Below are 19,999 nucleotides of genomic sequence, written 5' to 3'. Positions count from 1 at the left end.
TCAGCTCCCCGCCGGGCGCCTCGGCCACGATGGAACAGGGGGGCCAGTGGGCCAGGTCCTGCAGGTAGGAGGGTAGCCCGCTCTGGGGCGCTCGGTTAGCAGCGAGCTGTCGCCGCCACGGCCGCCCGCGCTAGGCCCCGCGCCTCCGTCCCGGCGGCCGCGGGCAGGATACGCTCCCCGCCGGCGGGTCCAGGCTGCTGCGGGAGGAGAGCAACGCTCACCACGGGCCGGGCCCGGGCCCTACCCGCCGGGCGTGGCGGAGAGCGAGGACGGGGCTCGGGGGCGGGGAGCGGAGCGAAAGGCGGCCGGCGCTCACGGGCACTGAAGCAGCAGAGGTCGCCGCAGGTGAAGGCGCGGAGCCTCGCCGTGCCGCTGCCGCCGGCCGCGCCGGAAGCGCTCCCGAGGGCCCTTCCGCCACGGAGACGCGGGAGCGGAGCGCCCCGGCCCCGCCGCCTGCCGCCGCGGCGGGGCTGCGCCTGGGTGCGGGCGCCGAGAGCAGCGGCGGGCGGCTGGGCCGGCTGAGGCCGCCTGCGGCGGGGCGGGGAGCGGTGGGGCCGGGCCGGCGGGGCTGCAGGGCCGGGAGGCCCTCGGGGCAGGGAGGTTGCGCGGCGCCCGACAGCAGCCCCGGGGCGAGCCCTGGGACGCGCACACGCGGCCCCCGAGAGCCACCGCCGGCAGCAGCGGCGCGACCGGCGTTCCCTTGGCTTTATCCTTCCCTCTGCAGCGGCGGTCTCACAGAAACTCTAACACAGGTATTTTCCGAGGAGTACCGCCTTCTCTCTGCTTCAGCAGCTTGGCGTGGGGCACTGTCCCCTACCCCCCGCCTGTATATCCCCCATGCTGGCCAGAGTAACTTTTTCTTTTTTTATATCTGGCTCATCTACCCGCCACTTTACGCACTTACGGCTTTGTGCACGCTGGAATTACAGAAATGGCCTCCCCCCCGGTTATGAATCCTCCGCCGGTTTGTGATGCTGCAAGTCCAGCAGAGAGAGAACGATCTAGTGAGTGTAAGACTTGCCTGGAAGGCCGAGACTGCAAGGAAGGATGACAGCCTTTAGGATGAAGAATAAGAAAAACAACATGGGAAAGTGACCGCATGAAGTGAGATTTGATTTAAGCTGCTGCCGGTGGCAGTTTATGATTTTGCAGTATGTACTTTTTGTGAATTCATAAATAATCCCCTAACGTAGTGTTAACTTTTCTGTTAAGCCTCTTTTATTAGTAAGATTTAGGGATTTATTAGCTCCAGCTTTATTTCCTTTAGCCTTTCCCATTGCTTTTCTATTTCAAAAAGAGGGAGTAATATATAAAAAGAGACCACCTCAACTGTAAGCTTTTTCTTGCTTTTCAGTATTTCATAACATCCAACACCTTGCATTAGAGAAGACAGAATAGCTTATTTTTACAAGTCCAAATTCATTCCAAAGTTTTTGTATCATCTGTTTCCTGGCATTATGAGAAGTGAGAAGTGTTTTGCACAGCACAGTGAATAAAATGTTCTAATTTTCAAAAGAAACAATTGCACAAGAATAGGCAGCGGAATCATCATGAGGTGGTTTGGGCACGTGTTTCCCTTTTTGTACTCTTTGCTTTCCTTCGTTTCACGCCTGAAATTCTGCATTTCTTAATACTTTGCCTCTCTGCCCCAGTCCTTCCCTCCCCTAGCAGAGCCGCCATCATATGAAAATACTGGCATTTTCTTTAGCACTGGATGTCAGTGTCAACTTTGCAAGAAATGGTTCAGCAGTCAAGACGCTTGCCAGCTGCTTCTACTGACTGTTCAGGTCAAGCACATTAACTAGATAATAATGTTATTGCATCCTTCCTTTGCAAAGAGTTTAAAGTGGGCCGAGCAGTATGAAAAGCAGCAGCATCAGAGTCTACTGATACACAAAACATTCAAGTGTGAACCATGTCTTAAAAAAAAAAAAAAAGAAAGAAAAAGCCACCCCAAAAACCACAGCACACAACATCCCAAATTATAGTTCAGTATTACAATGTATTATGATGTGCAAAACTCACCATTTACAAAATGAAATACAAACATGTGCCAGGGGTTTCAGATACATGGCAAACTGACAGAAATGCTACAGATCTCTGTATGTACAATGCACATGCTGCTCATGACATTTTTGTAATCACCTGCCTTACGTTACACTGCTCACGCTAGACTTGGGGAGAACCCCGTGTCCCTCTAAAGAGAGTAGCCCTAATTGACTTAAGTAGGGTCCAGAGCATCGTCCACGGCATCGGCTATCTCGGACAAGTCTATAGAACACACACATTTAATACCATTTTATCTTTGCGTATGTAGCACTGACTTTCACATCTCACCTACTGAGTAACTTAGAACCATGAAATGCTACAACACATTCTTCAGTCCAAGACACATTTTGATGTTGGTGACAGACTATACAAAATAGTTAGTGTTCTCCTTCACCTTACCGATATATTTAATCCTCTGCTAACACAAATAGTATCTGGGATAGGTGCTGTCAAATCCCTCTGCAAATCTACAATACTGCTTACATAAAAGTTCCTTACCAATGGCCTTTGCTTATTTTCTGCAAGGAGCCTGAACCAGCAGACTAACACATTTTAATCCTAAATTAGGTTCTCTGCATTCTTTCTCTGCCCCTTCTCTACATCCTTTTCTTTCCATTTCCTCTTCCAACCCCCTAGTTCTGTCTAAAACAATGCATATAAACAATAATCCAGATAACAGTACATCAAGTTCAGATAAAGGCACTGAAATCACCAGTGCCAATGTTGCAATCTTCTTACAGGTAACACAAGTTTCATAAAAACTCTCCTGTAACAGGAAAAGACGAGAAACCACAGAGACTTTTAATGCAATACTCTAAAACCAGCAAGAGATTTATTCTTGTATATTAAATGTTAAAAATCACATGCATAATTATAGAATACTTTATAGTTAAAAAAATACTTAAGAAAACCAACCCTGACAGTTTACCTGCAACTGCTATAAAATTTCTATGATATATATATATAAAAAAAATGGCGATTTTCTGTAATTAAAAAAATTAGGAAAGGATGCAATCATCCAGGTAATTATGAGTTAACTGATGCCCTGCATCGGACAGTCTTGTCAAACTCATGCTGGTGAAACTGAGCTCATACCAGCCAGTTTACTGAAATACTTGTCTAGCATACATATTTAAATCAGAATGACATTTGGCTAAAGGACGAGTGTAAGAAAATAGATTTTTGCACACTACAGCAAAAGACCTGCAGAGGGCCACAGTATAATATGCTTCAAAAGAGTCTGTGGTACAACAAATTCAGCCTCACGGGCTGTTTACGCAAACACGCTGGTGGAACGTTCTGCATAACTGGCCGTATGCATGGTTTACGTGGGTTTTTGTAAGCAATGCTAGAAGTGTCTGCGCGTGTTTTGCTAGGCTTTATGGTTTAAGACCTGTTTTAGCTCCTAAGAAAGGCAGCCCACAAAGATGTTTTCAACAGTTAACAAGGAACAGAAATTAAATGATGAGTTGCTGATTTTAAGAAGGCGAGTCATCGTTGTTTTGAAAAATGGCACCGTATGGATCACTGTTAATGCGCTTGTAGACAAAGTGAAAGACCTGGGGCTGCGGACGGCTGTGCAACTCTGCCTTAATTTTCTGAGGGTAGGTATCCTCTGTCAGTTGCTGCCAGGTGTCGTCAACAAAAAGAAACAGGCTATATTCTTCTGGATTGTCCACTTTAAACTTTTCAGCGCAAAGCTGACATACATCTTCGGTAGTGATATATGGTCTTACTAGTAAGGTCTTTCCTGTACATCCACTGTTAACTTCCTGGAATGCAACACGAAGGTAGTTCTGTAGAACGAGAAAACAGACATCAGAAACTGAAAAAACCAAAACTCATCCTCTGAAAACTGAAGAGTCAGCAACAAACAGCAAGCCTCTCCATGTTCTAGTTGTGAAACACACACTGGTGACTCCTGTACATTATGGCCACCTCGGGAATGGTGATGTTCACGGTAAAACTGTGGCAAGCCTGTGGTGGGCATAACAGAAATTCATAAGCTGACATCCTCCTTTCCTTGGCTTACATCCTAACCCTGCAATTAAGAGTGAACATATACAGCCTTAAAGCCACATGGAAAACACCAGTGTTTTTAATGGGACCCGATGTTCGGCCTTACTAGGAAACAAAATGCTGCGAAGCAAAATAAACATCTGAGGCAGCATGCCCGAGAGATGCCGCTGCCACTGCTGGGTCAATACTAGAGAACAGAAGCTTCATGCAATACGTTAGTCAGAAGGAAAAAGAAAAAAAAGCCCCTGCCAGCAGCACACAAGGGTGCTGATCCCCAAGTTACTGCACGATAAACTGTTTGCACTCTTACGCTGAGTACGCAAAAGGTAATCCATCCTCACGCAGGACATTTGCATCGCATTAACCGGTCGCCATTTGGTGTCTGAGCCCCATGTAATCAAGTTTCGTGTGACAGCATTTTCTTTTTTTAAATAAGGCTTGGAGGGATGCAGAAAGAAAATTTACTCTGCAACATTAGAGTAAATCCATATGATCTTGAGGCAAAAGCTGGATCTCTTTTTCTCTGTTAAAACTGACAATGCCCACAACTCTGATAACATGGATAAATTCTAAATATGCCCTACAAAGAAGAAATGCAGTTCTACCTTTCAAAAAGCATTTAAAAAGTAAAATAAAAAGCAGCAACTGGGGGGAAAAAAAAACCCATCAAAACCCAAAAAACTTTTGGACACATGAACAAAGCAGCCTGCTGCCCCCATGCTTTTTTAAAAAAGAAATTAACTGCAATTAAAGACTAAAAAGCAGTACAGTTAGAGGAGACGGAAAAAAATGACAGTGAGAAAGACCTGTTTATTGACTGAGCTAGTACCTATGTTTGTATGCTGAATAAATTAAGCATGCTAAATCACAATGGTAAAAATTGACATTTCATAAAAAACAAGCTGCTAAAAGCTAAGACTGAGAAGAACGTTCATATGACTTAAGTTCCAAAGAGCACTCTTGTCTTCAGTAAAGTATTTTTTGATAGCTTGCAGACTGAAACACTAAAGCTTTGCAACAGCATTGGGACTGAACCTGACCGAATAGGACTAATCCATTTTTACCCAGCGTGAAGCAATTATTAAAAAAAAGTCAGCCCTAAATAAGGCAAAACACACTACAGTTTTAATTTCTAATGTCGTTAACACACAGAAGACCTGGTTTGAAATGCATGTGCTTTTAGATGGACAGGACTGCTTCAAGGAGAGGCTGAAGTTTGTAGAAATGCCTGTAACTCATATACTAAGTATCAAAATTATTTATTGCAGTATCAGAAAGTTGTATTTAATCATCATCAAAATATGGGATTTTTTGCTTTTCCATCCTTTTGAGGGAGAGAGTATGAAGGCCCTTCCAGGGCCCAAAAGCTGATAAGGCTGTGGGACTGCATCACAAAAATGCAGCGATCACATCCTGGCTCCATGTGGGAAAGGTAAGTTGAACTCAAGTTGTGTTACAGGTTGGTTGTAAGGAAGGTGCTTCATTTCAGGACTGCAGGACGTGGAGAAAGGAGATGGAAAGCTGGCATTCTGAGCAGGCAGCAAAATGCTTGAGTTTGTGCCAAGCGTAGCCTGGAAGCGGTGTGATCTTCCTGATTTGAGGCTCTCTTTTGAAAGAGACAACAGAAGGAGAGGCGCTGGACACACGGTACCAGCTCTTCCCCTGCCCCTCTGCATCTTCCCACATCCAGCACGGCATCCAGCCGTACAATTAGCTTGGCTGAACTTCATTTGCTGAGGAAGAGAAGGCGAAATGGAATACAAGATCCTGCTGAACGAATCTTCTGTCATTTAGTCATCCAGCAGAAATACAAGGTGATGGCTTTTCCCATGAACAGTGTAGGGTTGTGCTAGAAAGAACAAAGACTCAAGCTACTTGAATCTGATACCTAACTAAGGTAAGCAGAATATAAAATGGATCCCAGTAAGATGGACTAGCTTTGTGCGCTGGCCATAATTTGGCATTTCTCTCAATCAGTTCTCCTCTTCCTAAGAGAGGCAAATTGTGGAAGACTGCTTCTTTTCCCAGCTCCTTCCTCTTCAGGGTTGTGCTGTAGTCGTTTGCATGGACACTGATAAAGCAGAAGGAGCCTCAACTGAAAGGTTTCATTATCTCCTGATGACCCCGCACCTTCATTTCTCAAGCTCTTAACTACACCTTAACTAACTGATGGTTGTCATTAGCCTCTCTGGCAACTTTGCGCTGTATGAACAGTAAACAAGAGAACACAAAGGAGTAAATCCTTTCTTCTCGATTCCAACATCCTCCTTGCTTCAGTCCACAAACTGATGCATCTGAACAGACAATCAACAGCATACTATATGAAAGACATGCAGGCCTGGTTTTAAAAGACGAAGTAATCCCGACTGGTTTGTTACTCTTCAGTTGAAGTTACTGTCCTACTCTGAAAGGGCAGTAAGAAATGGAAGGGAAAGAAAAAAACACAAACAAACATGAAGACATCCATAGTATAGAACTCTACTCCTTGCTTAAACTTTAAAACTGTAGGCAAGCTTTTCTTCCGCCTCTCCTCTCTATTACCTGCTGTGTGCCACCATTAGCTACTGGGGAGTTGTGCTGATTTATACCACCGGAAACCTGGATTTGTTCTTTTTAACAGTAAAGCATGCAAAGAAGCTGAAATCTAAGATATGATTCAGTTTGTCCTCACTCTGCATGACTTAAATAGAAGGGAGGGTGGGAAAGCTCCATTATTTAGTGTTTTCTTTAGACCGTCATAATCAAACTCTATTATAACGTGCAAAGACTTCAAAACAGAGGCAAGTTTGCCAGCCATATTCTCAGCACTGCTTCACTCCACTTACCTTGTGGCCCCAAGGGAACCGTCATGAATCATACCCTCTCAGATGGGGATTTCCAACAAAACAATCATCCCCTGTTTTTTTATTCAGCCCTAAACTCTACCTGAAAATCATCAACTGAAGGTATCGTCCTGTTAGTTGTCCTCCTCTTGTGCCATTGTCGGAGAGTATCTCTGGCTTCTGAACTTAGCAGTCGGGCAGCTTGTTCTTCCTGGAAGTTCTTGATCAGTGAAAGTGCTCCATAAGCACTTGTCAAGTAATAGCCTCCTGTGAAGGACAGCAAGGGAAGAACTTCTCAGAGCGGTCACAAACACCACGCTAGTTCTGACTGGTCACAGTCAGAAGTACAAACAATTTTTTTTAATATATATATATATATACACACACGCACATACATATATATATATATATATATGTATATGAGAGAAAGTCACTGTACACTATTGCCAAAATATTTATACGTAAGGAAAAACAGCTCACTGGCCTGCAAACTACCGGATGGTGTGTTCTCAGCTGCTAAGAGACGTGCAGTGGTTGCATGTGCTCCATATTATCAAGTGGTGCAATAGCATCTAACTCTGGGTCCTCTAGTGATGGGGATAGCTGGTTACTTAAATGACTGGTGTCACTCCTTTACTCCTGAGTGTTTTTACAAAGTTGGAACATGAGTTTTCTTCTAAACAATTTCCAAACAGTGATTTGGTTTCTTCCTGAGCTTTAATTCAAGTGTGGATGAAATAAACATAGCTGTTTAAAAAACGTAAAAGACCATCTACCACTGTTCAGGAACTTAAAAGCAACCACCCTTAGTGGCAATAAAGCAATGACTCAGCGTGTGATTTGTACCCTGGAAGCCATCGCAAAGAGTTTGCTTTTGTTTTGAAAAGGCAGACTGTGTTTGTCACCTTTTTAGCGTTCCCCATAATGTCCAACTAGTTCAGGAGATGATGTGTACAGTCCTCCACACTTCACCTTTATAACATGAGTGGAGAACAAATTAAAGCCAAGACAGAGTTGCTGATGTACAAAAGAAGCTGTGGGTCGCAAAGGAAAAGGAGCCTCAACAGGAGGTAACAGTCCTCAACAACCAGGAGAAACAAAAGACATGCTGTCATTTCTTTCTCTTCCCCCCCCCCCTCCCTTTTTTTTTAAAGTAAACTATTTGAGTGGGAGTGTCCAATTAAGAGGCAGCACAGTCTATTCATGGAGTCATTCAAGGACACATTCTATGCTCACAGTAGTATTTTCTGTATTACTGATAGCATCCTCTTGGCCTTTAGCTTTGCAGCAAGTTTAATACATAAAACACATGCAAGACCCATGAGACAAATTGGACAATACATTACATTTGCACTGCACAGCCCCAAAGCACTAAACAATTTTTCCTGCACAGTATAGTTCAGCTGGTGTCAAAGACAGGGCCAGCCAGTGGATGAACTTCTTTGGCTGCATTGAAACCAACATGAACTTCTTTGGCTGCATTAAAACCAACATGACTTAATAGTCCAGTAAATGTTTCTGCCTTTCAAGCACGTTAATTATCTCCAGCTTCACATCTCAAGTATTTTCCGTGCTAAGATTCCTGAACAAGGCATTAGAGGATGCTCTGTACACAAAGCAGGGAACAGACTAGTGCCAAATTGGAGGAATCCTGGCACGGTTCTCTCATGCATACCAGCATGTAAGAGGATACAGCAATTTCAGCAAGCCAAGAGATAGCAGGATTGGGAAACATACATGTATACTTAAACTCACAGCTGAGCTTGGTCACAAGAACCTTTAAACCTCCTCATAAACTGGTAGATTCTGGAGCCTACCCAGGGCTTGGAGAATACCTTTTTGTTAAAAACACCACCGTGAAAACAGAAAGGAGGGAGATTTCCTTGCCCCTAGCAGACTTCAGCCATCATTCAAGAGTGCCTTAGGAAACATATTCCTAGGGCTCAAAAAATACTTTGTGAGAAGCAAATATTGGGAAGAAGTGAAGATCATTAAGGGGGGCAATATTCTCAAAAGCACTTCCCCGGCAGAGAATACCCCCAGAAGTTTTTACGAAGCACCTAACCCAAGACCCATTACGCGTCTCACAGTTTAACCGAATGCTGCAGCCCTATAAATACTCTCAGGATATTTTCAGGCACAGAAGGATAAACACATTTGGCACCTGCACAGTGTGTGTGTTTGCTTGCTAAGTCATGACGCCTCCCCCTTCTTGGTTGAAAACAACATGTTCCCTCATAAGGTGGTATACATCAGTAGATTCCCAGGTCACTCAGGCCTGTCCTCTGCAGGCTAACCAGCTTTCTCTTACTTTAAGGTGGAAATAATTATGAGATTCTCTTCTTACACTACCGACATCGCTGACTTTAGGACTCCCCTTGAAAGGATTTCTACTCAAACAAGATTAACAGCAACTGTGCTATGAGGAAGAATCCCCCTTCCCCAGTCCTTCACTCAATTCTAATAAAAGTAAGTAAATAGGTTACCTTCTCCATGCAGCAAGGAAGGATCCAGCAATTCCATCATGTATTCGATTTCAGTATCCAGCTCCAGCATGTCACATTGGGCTAGTACATATGTCAACACAGGCAAGAAGTCATCAGCTCCATACAGCCTCCCTGGGTGGAAGGAAACACAGGCACTGATAGACAAACCAAACCCTTTTACCAGTTTCAGCGTTTAAAAGGAAAGCATTAATTTTCTGCCTTCTCTGACCAGTACGTTTGTATTACTCTAGAGCCTCCTGTTATCAACGTGTGGCAAAGAGAACGTCATCTGACACTCGCTGGACAGGAGACCAACACCAGCTTCATCCTGTACTTCTAACAAGCATGACTCTGATGATGCACACCTTGAGGCATGCAAGGGAATTTAAAGACTGGGCTCACCTTGGCATCAGCAAAACTGCTCAACTCACAAAAGGCTGCCATGCCAGTCTGGCCTGACCTCCACCTGCACTTCTATCACTGGCTAAGAGATGATGAATAGGCATTTTCTTTATATATGCAGGGACGACATCCACTTTCTGGAAGGATCCAGCCACAAATACCAGTTTCTGAATCTGAATCCCAGCAGAGAAGCCTGAATATAAAAACCTATTAGATTTGACATGAAAACTCAGCTCATTTCCTTGACAGAGCATAGTTAAACACACCAGTGGGCAAAGCCTCCTATCATTCCCGACTAGCCCGTGAAGCATCATTGGCAAGGGCAGCATGCAGCTAACACACAGAGACTGTGCTGTACCTAGGTCTGTCTGTGCTCCTATCACTTTTATTGCATTTAAACTTTCTGTTCAGAAAATACTATGTGGCCAGATCTCTGGGTCTGGCCAAACTGTGTTCATTGCAGAACTGGTCTGATGGTCACTTAAAACCACCAAGAGCAGGAGCCAACTTAAATTTTGGTGAAACTCCAGATGACTGAAGGGCTGCTATCTAAAGTTACACCAGCTAAGGCATACCCTCCAGGTATTACACTATTATCTGGCTGAGAGTACATGACAAAGCAGATGCTCAAACAGCTGCTGGCTCAATGCCGCCTTTTTTTGTTGTTGTTGTTTACAAATTTCACGTGATAAAACAAGACAACCCATTTGTCGTATCTTAGCCCAAGCCTCTCAGTGTAACAGTTAACTGGCAGCAGCCTCTCAATATCTTTCTTCTGCATGTTGGAAATACCTTACTCAATGTGATAACACAGCATGAAAAAAAAGGGTTTACAGCGCTTCAGGCCAAGATTCCGATGTCCATTTTAAAATGCAGGATTTCGCACAGAAATAATAAGCTGGGCAGGAGCTTGGACCTAAATCTTGCAAAAGTGCCTGAGGGTCTTTAACAGCCACAAGCTTCCACCATTCATCTCAAATCTTAAAAGAAAGTAGTTGTCTTGATCAGCACTGGACCCAGCTGCACATTTAATGCTCACTTAGAAAGAAAACTGCCAACCACCTGCAGCAGCTTATACTTGCTTAGGGAAAAAAATCTCCCACTACCACCAGCATTGCTTCACCTCAGCTTGTGACCTCCCACAGCAGCGTATAAGATGCAGGCAACAGAGTTACACCTATAATTCATGCCATCCAGCACAGCATTTTAATTGTGCCACTGACTACCGAACAGGCCTTACTGGTCTGTAGTTCCATTTCATTATCTGGGTTTCAAAGTCACTTTCGGACTCTTGCTGCAGTGTAGAAACAGATGTTATTTCTGTTCCAAAACCACCAAAGAAAGTGTCTGAATGAGAACATAGGCAGGGCAAGCCAAAAACACTGGATCAGAGGCTGCCTTCCTCCACCCATTAACACAGAGTCCTTGTAGTTGTCATATTGCATACACGCTATTGAAGTACTATAGCTAAATACAGGGTGTTAACTCCATTACCATTTCCAGAAAAATACTCATTTAGAACCAGTGTCAAATTCGAGGCTCACAGGACAGCCCTTCTGACAGCCAACTTCAAAAGCCTACAGTTAAGCAAAGCTGGTTTTTTTTAAGCTGCTTCACAACTCCGCTTCACACTGAATTTGTAAGATGCGCTGCCAGATGCATCAGAGGTATCGGGAAAGAAGCGGAGAGGAAGAATTCCTCTCAAAAGGGCAAGGAGATGCTATGAGAGCTTCATGAGAAGGAGACATATCTGCAGAATCAGGTGGTCTGATTTCCTCCACCGAAAGACAACCCCAGGTCTGGAATATCAGTGAACTTGAACCATGAGAAGCACCATACCTGAGTTATTCTCCATAACAGTGTAAATCAATTTGCAAACTCTCAGCAGCAGCATGACTTTCTTTTCAGGTGAATACATTTTCTGCATGGTCATGAATTTGACTTTAATCTTTTCAACGTCCACAAAGTCTGGTGTTGGAACAAACACGCCCAGTTCCTGAGGATTCCTCTGCCGCACCAACTGCAGGTTTTCCTTTAGCTGTTTCCAAGAACCATCCGCGGTATGAAACTCTTTCAACATCGCTTCAATGTGGCCCTTCAACGGCTTCAGAATGCACTTATGCATGGCCTTCTCCAGAACAACATCTGCAACGGGAAAACACAAGTCCAGCTGACTTCCTCCCCTAGAGCAGAGCCAATATTAATATAACCATTCCCAAAAGAGACACTGTAGAGCAAAACCTACTTGCTAAGGCCTATTTATTATGCAAGCTGAGTTTCCAGATGTTTGTTAACAAGAAAACAAAAGGCAGAGCAGAATCTGTATTCCATTTTCATTTATGGCAATGTGGTAAACACAAAAAAGAGCCCCACAAAGACAGACTACAGACTGTCACACAAAAAAAAAGGGGGGGGCAAAGAAAAGCAAGCTGTGGCTCCAGTTAACTTCTTTTATTGGCCAGAAGTCTCTGAGTTTTATTTTACTTTCAGCTTAGACTTAACTCCCAAACTTAAAGTAAAACACAGTCAAAACCATAACTTTTGTCTGCTTTGGCATGAAAGCCCATCCTTTTTGCATAGTTTCCATCAGAAACTATAACTCAACCACGGCCTCCTAAAACTTGGCTCAACTTTGTCAGATCTTTATGAGCTTGGACAGATTATGGACTTTAAACTATAAATGAAAACCAAGCTGTGTTTGTCCAGCTTCAGATTTCATCATGCAAGCTTATATGCAGCTTTGTCATCAAGTTTGAAGTTCTTTGTTTGGCAATAGTGTGCACGTGGCACAGTAACCACTAACTTAGGGGTTGTTTTTTTTTTTAATTCTTGTTCTACTCAAGTTTTACTTTAACAGTCACTCTCCATTTTCAAAGTATGGTCCACATCAACAGAGAAAGCTCTTTGCTAAACATCTTCTCTGCAAACCTTTACTTTATAAGCTAATTTCCTCTCCCGCTCAGCGACCCTATGGCAACATAGCTTACATTAATAATTACCTTACATCAATTATTTGTAGCATAGTGAACTCCCTCAAGCACAAAAGAAACTGGGGACCCTTCAGCCTGGCCACTGCACCAACACCCTGACGGTGGGGCAGGACCAGAGCCTAGAGCAGGCAGATGTACTAGGGGAGCACAGGGTCCGCGAGCAGAAAGAGGAGAGACTGTGTCGCTGCTGGAGCACACATTTATACAAGCTAGCAGTGGACATTCCTGCTAGAGGTGACTCATTAAAGTTTCATTAAACCTCATGCCCTTTCCAGGTTCTTTGCCTGTTCTTATATTTTTCTTAGACCATAGTCTCTTTCTCCCCCCCCCCCCCCCTTTTTTTTTTTTACTTGCAGACTGTTTCTAAGGCTTGGGATTTACACCCACCCACCCCCTTACCTCCCCAAACAAGCATTACCTACTTCTGTTTTCTTGCTTTTGCTTTATGCTTTCATCTATTTTATCCTTGTGTTCAGCCATTTATCCTTTTGGGTCTACACCCACCCCCTCACCCCCCCAAACAAGCATTACCTACTTCTGTTTTCTTGCTTTTGCTTTATGCTTTCATTTATTTTATCCTTGCGTTCAGCCATTTATCCTTTTGGGTCTTCATACGTCTCTTTTCCACACAAACCCGCCCTTCACACACTCCTCTTATGATGCCTTTACTTCATATGTAGCATTTATTCTGTGTTTGTCTGGCATGCAATTCCCAAATGTCCAACTCTGTCGGGAGCTCCCATCTCCCCTATCCCAATTCTGCTAGGGCTTCTGTAGCTTCTCTTGCTATATTCCCCTCCCGAGACCCTGATGGAGGTGGCAAAGCTGTGTCTGCTTCATTCCTAGATGCTTTAAACGCATCTGGGTGCTCTCTCACAACGGAGACTGTGAAAGCTGCTGGAAGGCAGAAAGAGCGAACCTGAGGAGCAGCATTTGTCCTCTGATCTTCTAGATTTTCCTATGGCCACCAGTAAAGGCATAACCAGTCTGACATGTTCTTGATGGCCTGTCACACAGCGCAAAGGGTGGATCCAGCTTCCCACCGGACCAGAGCCACCAGTTATACATAACAAGTGGTAACATTTCGAATGACTGGTCCTTATCTGTTGTACTTGGTAGAGCCACACAATCACCCCTGACAGCACTACCAAACCCAGTCAGGAAAGCAGAAGCATCACCTTTCTGCACAGTGACAGAAACTGCCTCTCCCTGCCACCAAACGCATCCTCAGGGAGCATGGGACAGAAATATTTTTCCAAGAAAAATGCACAAATTTCACGCATGGGTACGTTAGCTAGTTAAATTTCTAGATGGTACACATAGTTCCTTGCTAGCTTCACTGATAATGATTGGGGTTTTTTTTAACAATTCAGCTTACTTTATTTCTACTCCTTGTTCAGTTTTTTAAACAGCAAAAACATCAACTGCATTGCTTGTAAGCGGAACACCTCTGCCGTTTGCATTCCAACTGCCTGGTCTTGTTCAAATCAAAATTAAAGCAGTCGGTGCTGCCAAACACTACGTTAAGCAAGAGAACTCTCTGTCCTCATGAAATTTTAACTCCCACAGGCTTCCACTGGAAGTTCTGCACAGGAATAGTTAGCATCAGCCATCCTTCATCTCAGTAAAGCGAGGTCACCACGACATTTGGTCACAGGAGGCTCAATAAATTGTAAAGAATTCAGCATGGATCCTCAGAGCCCTTGGTCTGATAATGAGGGAGCACCTAGCCTGGGATGGGAGATCAGAAAACTCGGTACGCCTCTGTGACTGATCCCTACAGGCTCCAGGCTGGAGCTGGTTCAGCTGCTGCCTACAGTACCAGTACGGAGGGAGCTGCAGAAGCAGTCCCTCCCCAGCGGCTACAGGAACCAGACGCTACCGGGAGGGAAAATTCCTGTACGAAGCCCCAGTCCTTGGTTGGGGCCAGGCTTGTCATCTGTAGGCGAGAAGCGGAAGCCTTAAGTCTTCTGCCCTCAACCCTTAGTAAGTAAGAAGCTCCCACAGCTTCCCGTATAGATGAATTGTGCAGATTTTTATGGCCGTGCAAGATGGCAAGGAGGCGTTCTTTCATACTTGCAATTTGTCACAGGCTCCAAAAGCAGTGCCTGGAAATTGCTTTGAAATTTACTTGATCACATTCCACAGTTTCTCCGGGAACTTAAATTGATTTGAAGCAGCACAGAGGAAGAGAGCAGACAGCTCACGTGGCTGTGCTCAAAGCTCCGCACAGGGTCCAAGTACTTACTGCTGAAGGCTGTTCTTAGCGGTTTCTGTGCTGTTAACGCGATCAGGTAAATAAAAATAGGACGGGATGTTTAGTAAAGCATCCTTCAGTGCTGTTCAGTGACTATATTACAGCTACTAGGAGACAAATGAAATAAAGGACACGTAGCTATGATTCCAAAGAGATACTAACTGCCTCAGCTTGGTAAGGGTAGACTGAGAGAAACCGTCATTTTAATGCAGCACATTTGCACAGAACTAGCCAGCAAATGAGGAAGTGACTAAGATACAACAGTTTTAAAAAACAATAACAACAACAAATCACCCAAAAACCCACGAAACCAACCAACACCGCACCAACCACCAACGCACAACCTTTTCTCCTCCCTTATGAATTCTTGGCACAGACATATGAACCAGAGAGTTCTGCCCTCAAATTAAAAGGTGGCAAATTCTAGCAAGCTGATGAGGCCAACAACATAGCAAGATTGATAAGGACTGGAGGGGGTTTTTTTAACAGTCAATAATAACACCCATATGTATTCTAATTAATATAAAACCTATACACATATTTATATTATTATTAAAGCCTGGAAGGACAGCATTTCTTGTGATCTGGGTCTTAGACCAGTATTCAGTGTCAGAAGACACTTATAAGCATGTTTGGGATCAGACCAGCCAGCTAGCGACCCTTTCCTTCTGAACTGCCCTTACTGGCCCCTTTCAGAGAAAGGTGTTTCTGGATATGATCCCACAGAACAATTCCCAGCCAGCAGCAGCTTTCACTGTTTAACTTCCAATGGCCACATAAAGTCTAGGAGGGTCTCCCAGGCAAATCAGCGTCTAAGTTGGGAATGGAGGACTGATCCTTTGCATTAACATCTCTGTATATTTCTCAGATCCAAATTGGCAACAAAAATTCCTGTTTACTTCAACATAGGCAAAGTGTTTACAAATATCCTCCCGGGATGCTTTATACTCCAAAACCAAAACAGACACACTTCAGATTTTTTTTTTTTTTTCCATTGAGTATCATTTGAGGCGAGTGCCATGTAGCGTTCCTGAAATGATACTTATAATTAGCCTCTAGCCTCAAAATGGGAACTGGAAATGCTTTGATAAATGAATTGTAAAGGCCAGCCAGCTAGTTTCGTTGTGAGTTGTGGAAACACATCTGTATCCTGTGCTGACATGCTATTTTGTTGTGCTGCAAACCACACAAGTCTGCATCTAGAGAGGACAACACATTAGTCATCAAAAGTGTCCTTACGCAGCCTCTTTACAACCCTCGCTGCCTGAAATTGCAGGCGTGCTCTCCCCTTTTCCAGGCCGTCAGTTTACCTCTTACCAACTGCTGTTGCTCCGCTGAGATTACCTGTCTGTTTCCAGTCCCTGGGTTTACACACAAGCCCTGCTTATCATCTGCCATGGCCGAACCATTCATCAGTGAAAGAAGGGCTCAGCAAGAGACTGAGCGAGCCTGGGAACCATCACAAAAAGGTGCAGTCCTGCACTAGCAACATTGCCTGGGAGGCTGAAAGCAGAAGGTTGCTTTGGAACACCACGGCGTGTACGTGCAGGATGCCTGACTACGCTGCATTTGCTTTGTTTTGGATTTTCCTAATGTCTTGCATGTTCATAGAGCGGCATGACTGATACGGCTGTATTTTGAGACAGCTCACATCAGGATGGCCAAGCGTCCAGTTCTTGGTGGATGTCTACAGACACACGCCTAGCCCATGGTGCAGACAAGGGCATCTCCTCTGAAGAAGCAAGACTTGAAAGTAAGGCCTCACACAACCCACATTCCTTGATAATCTGCACAACCCTGAAAGCAGAGGTAGGACTAAGGTGGGCGATGGATAGGTGGCGGTGGCAGAAGTTGAACAACTAGGGAAGAAAGGTCTCTAGGGTAAACCTCCCCTCATTTTACCGACATAAAGCACACCAATGGATCACAGAACTATCTGTGCTAGGCTTGCTTTGCTTTAATCAGCTGTGGGTTAATTAAAACTCACACTATGGCTGCGTGGTAAACACATGTCTTCTCTTAAAGAAGTAGTAATAAAGGAGCAGGGAATAAGTCACAAAGAAAATCAAAGGGCTGGTCAGGAAAGGGAGAACCAAATCCTCCGCCTCTGCTCAGCGCTTGTACCACTGCTTCTTACTGGCCCTATCCCCCCACTCCCGCAGTGAAAAGAGGAGCGCTGGGGGACACGTTGGCTGGCCTCAACTCAACATGAAATGATACTAGGATGAACGACAGGGTAGGGAGATGGGACACCAAAACAAATGTACGAGCACCTAAAAAGTAACACAGTTCTAAAAAACAGCCAACGTAAGTTTTTCAAGAAGAAACGGTGGCATACCGTTCTAATTCCGTTAGGAGGATAATTGGATCAGTGAAGAAGAGGGGAGCAGGGGGTGGGCTGCATCTTAACCTTTTTAAGACCCATAAACCTACTCCATGCAACTTTCCTATAAGCAAACAAGGGAAATACTGTCTTGCTGTAATTACCATAAGGTGGGTGCATGAACGGGTGCATAAAATACTGCACTGAGAGCCCAATTATCAATGGTTGACTGTCAAACAAAACAGATATTTGAAAAGAGGTACCATGGGGGTCAGCCCTGGGCTTTAGTCTATTTAGTATTTTCATTAAAAATTTGGATGGTAAAGCAGAGAGTTCACATACAAAATCCGCACATGATATCATGGCAGGGGTGGGAGAAGGGCATCACCAGTCCTTTGGAGAGCAGGTTTAAAGTTATCTTCGTAAGTGGGAAACAGGCCTAAAGCTAACACGATAAAATCTCATAAGAACAAAAGTAAAACATTGCCTCTCAGCAAGAGGAACACAAAGGCAGAAGCGCTGCTCAGAGAAGCCTCCCTCAGAGCGGCTGGCACACCGGCTCCTGTGGGGAACAGACTACGCTCCTCCATAGGGTCTCCAGCTCCGTCTGCCCGCAGCTCCTCCACGCAGACCCAAGTCCCTGCAACAAGGCATGTCCTGCCACAGTAAGGGGCCAACACGTTCTCTCCAAGCCTCTTTTAACATTCACCATTTAAAAATCCGTTACGCCTTAGAAATACCAAAACAAGTGACAGGCAGTATTGTTCAGGCACTTTCCCATGCGATCAGTTAATACCTTATTGCCAAATTATTTAAACCAGTCATTTCTTGGGCTAGGCCCAATTCGGGCATTGAGACTGAAGCTGTTCAGGTGTCAGATCCCACCTGGTGATCACCTGGCAAAGCGATGACAGTCAACTTGCCTCCTTTCTGTTCACAGCCAGGAAAAGAAAAAACAAAAAACTCTCAAACATTTGCTATTCAAGCAGCTGTGGACTATCAGGGTCTCCTCTGACCAGTCCACGTCTTTATTCTGTGGATACATATTCAGGTGTGGATGACTTTTAAAAAAAAATACTCTGCATTCATCCTTAAACAGTAAAAAGCCATGTGCCTTGGACTTGATTCTGTCCCAACAGTGGGAATCCCATTGTTTCAGGAAGGGTTAACAGTCTACAGTGCTAAGATTAGGAGGCACTTGTTGGGAATAATTAGAAACGCTGGTGCACATTCTCCCAATGATTTGGCAGAAGTTAAACAATTTGATATGGCCCCTGTCTGGGAAACTTAAAAGATCTCCCACAGAAATCTTGTGCTTGGAAGCATCTGGGAAGCCCGTGATGCAGTTCCACAAGAAAAGCTCCACGATCACAAAGATCATGACACAGACACAGGAGAAAGTCCCAAGCACGAAGGGCTGCACTAAGCCTGGGAGGATGCTGCTCCAGCACGTACCGAAATTCAGGAGACAACAGCGGGACAAGGTGAGGTCTGGCTGCCCCAGAATGGGTGACCGGCAGCAGCGGTTCTGCTGGGTGGGAGAGGGAGGCGAGGACCGGCTCCAGCTCCTCTCCACAGAGGCAGGACCGGCCCGGGGAGCTGACAGGCCCCAGTATTTTCTGCTACAGGCTCCCTCCCTGCCGCGCTGGCACCAGCGGCGGGGTCCGAGGCACAGGGTGAAGCGGCTGTCACGCAAGTGCGCCCGGCGCCTCTTGCTGCGAGTCCCCGGCAGGGCATGGCCGCTGTGGCCCGCTCTAACTCGGCAGTCACCAGGCCTGAGCAGAGCCTCTGAGCTCTGACACTGACTCACCGCCGCCGTGGGACGGGACACGACGAACAGAAGGACGGAGCGTTTTCCCTGCAGCACACATCCAGCTCTAGGCTGACACGTTGAGAGAAAAAACCTGCACCACAAAAGTGTAAACTGACAAGGCAGGACAAATGACTACTCACAAAGTTAAAATTCAGGCTGCAATTCCGTACTGAAATAGTCAAGCAAAACCGTGGAGAATAGGCAGGGCTACATCATAAAAAGTTCTCTATAGGGATGACTAAATCTTGCTGTCACATAGTTATCTGCTTAGATCAGCAGCATCTGATGCTCCTGATCCACTGTGGTTGTTTGCAGGCTCGAGCCATAGGCAGCAGATGATTCAGAAGCAAGTTCTTCTTTTGTTTAAACCGCCTTGCTTTATAAATTAATTGCATTTAATCACACCATCAAAGCCAGACTTTCTGTCACTGAAGAAAACCAATGTAGTTTAGTTATTACGTTTCATAGCTTATGCTACTCCAAACTACTGAAACATTTACAAGCAGACAGCATTTTGCCGGTCTTCAGAGACCCACAGTCCGATTTAACCACACCCTTACAATGAAAACTACAAGTCAAACCAAGCTTTCACAAAATTACAAGCAAACTAGATCTGTATTTTTCTCAAATATCCAGTACTCTGCAAAAATCCAGGCGAAAATGCGCCTGCACCACTGCTCAATTCGCCGTTTTTTCTTCCATAAAACACCCACATAATATTCTTTATTATTCTAGTGAGAACAATGCACGTCTTTGAAAGAGTCTCAATTTCGAGGACACTCTTTGTAGTGTTATATTTGCTTTAGCAGCGCTTATTACTTTTGCTTGACTTGTGTAA

At 44.7% G+C, this 19,999-nt stretch overlaps 1 protein-coding gene across 14 annotated transcripts in view; it reads right to left on the bottom strand.

The window, feature by feature from the left end:
* Positions 1–2,008: 2,008 nt before the first annotated feature.
* Positions 2,009–19,999, bottom strand: part of RIN2 (Ras and Rab interactor 2) — a 123,352-nt gene continuing 105,361 nt past the window's right edge. For 10 of the 14 annotated variants that reach the window (XM_075497120.1, XM_075497121.1, XM_075497123.1 and 7 more), the window contains 4 exons: positions 11,618–11,923; positions 9,377–9,508; positions 6,994–7,157; positions 2,010–3,845 (listed from right to left, as the gene is read on the bottom strand). In XM_075497120.1, coding sequence (XP_075353235.1) covers positions 3,528–3,845; positions 6,994–7,157; positions 9,377–9,508; positions 11,618–11,923 — 920 coding nt within the window. In that variant the 3' untranslated portion in view covers positions 2,010–3,527. Of the gene's footprint in view, positions 3,846–6,993; positions 7,158–9,375; positions 9,509–9,778; positions 9,972–11,617; positions 11,924–19,999 lie in introns of those variants that run through there. The other 4 variants (XM_075497119.1, XM_075497129.1, XM_075497126.1 and 1 more) reach the window with 3 other exon arrangements.

The sequence above is a fragment of the Mycteria americana genome, chromosome 3, assembly GCF_035582795.1.
Source record: "Mycteria americana isolate JAX WOST 10 ecotype Jacksonville Zoo and Gardens chromosome 3, USCA_MyAme_1.0, whole genome shotgun sequence".
In the NCBI taxonomy this organism is placed as follows: domain Eukaryota; kingdom Metazoa; phylum Chordata; class Aves; order Ciconiiformes; family Ciconiidae; genus Mycteria; species Mycteria americana.
This window is presented reverse-complemented; position numbering and strand designations above follow the sequence as displayed.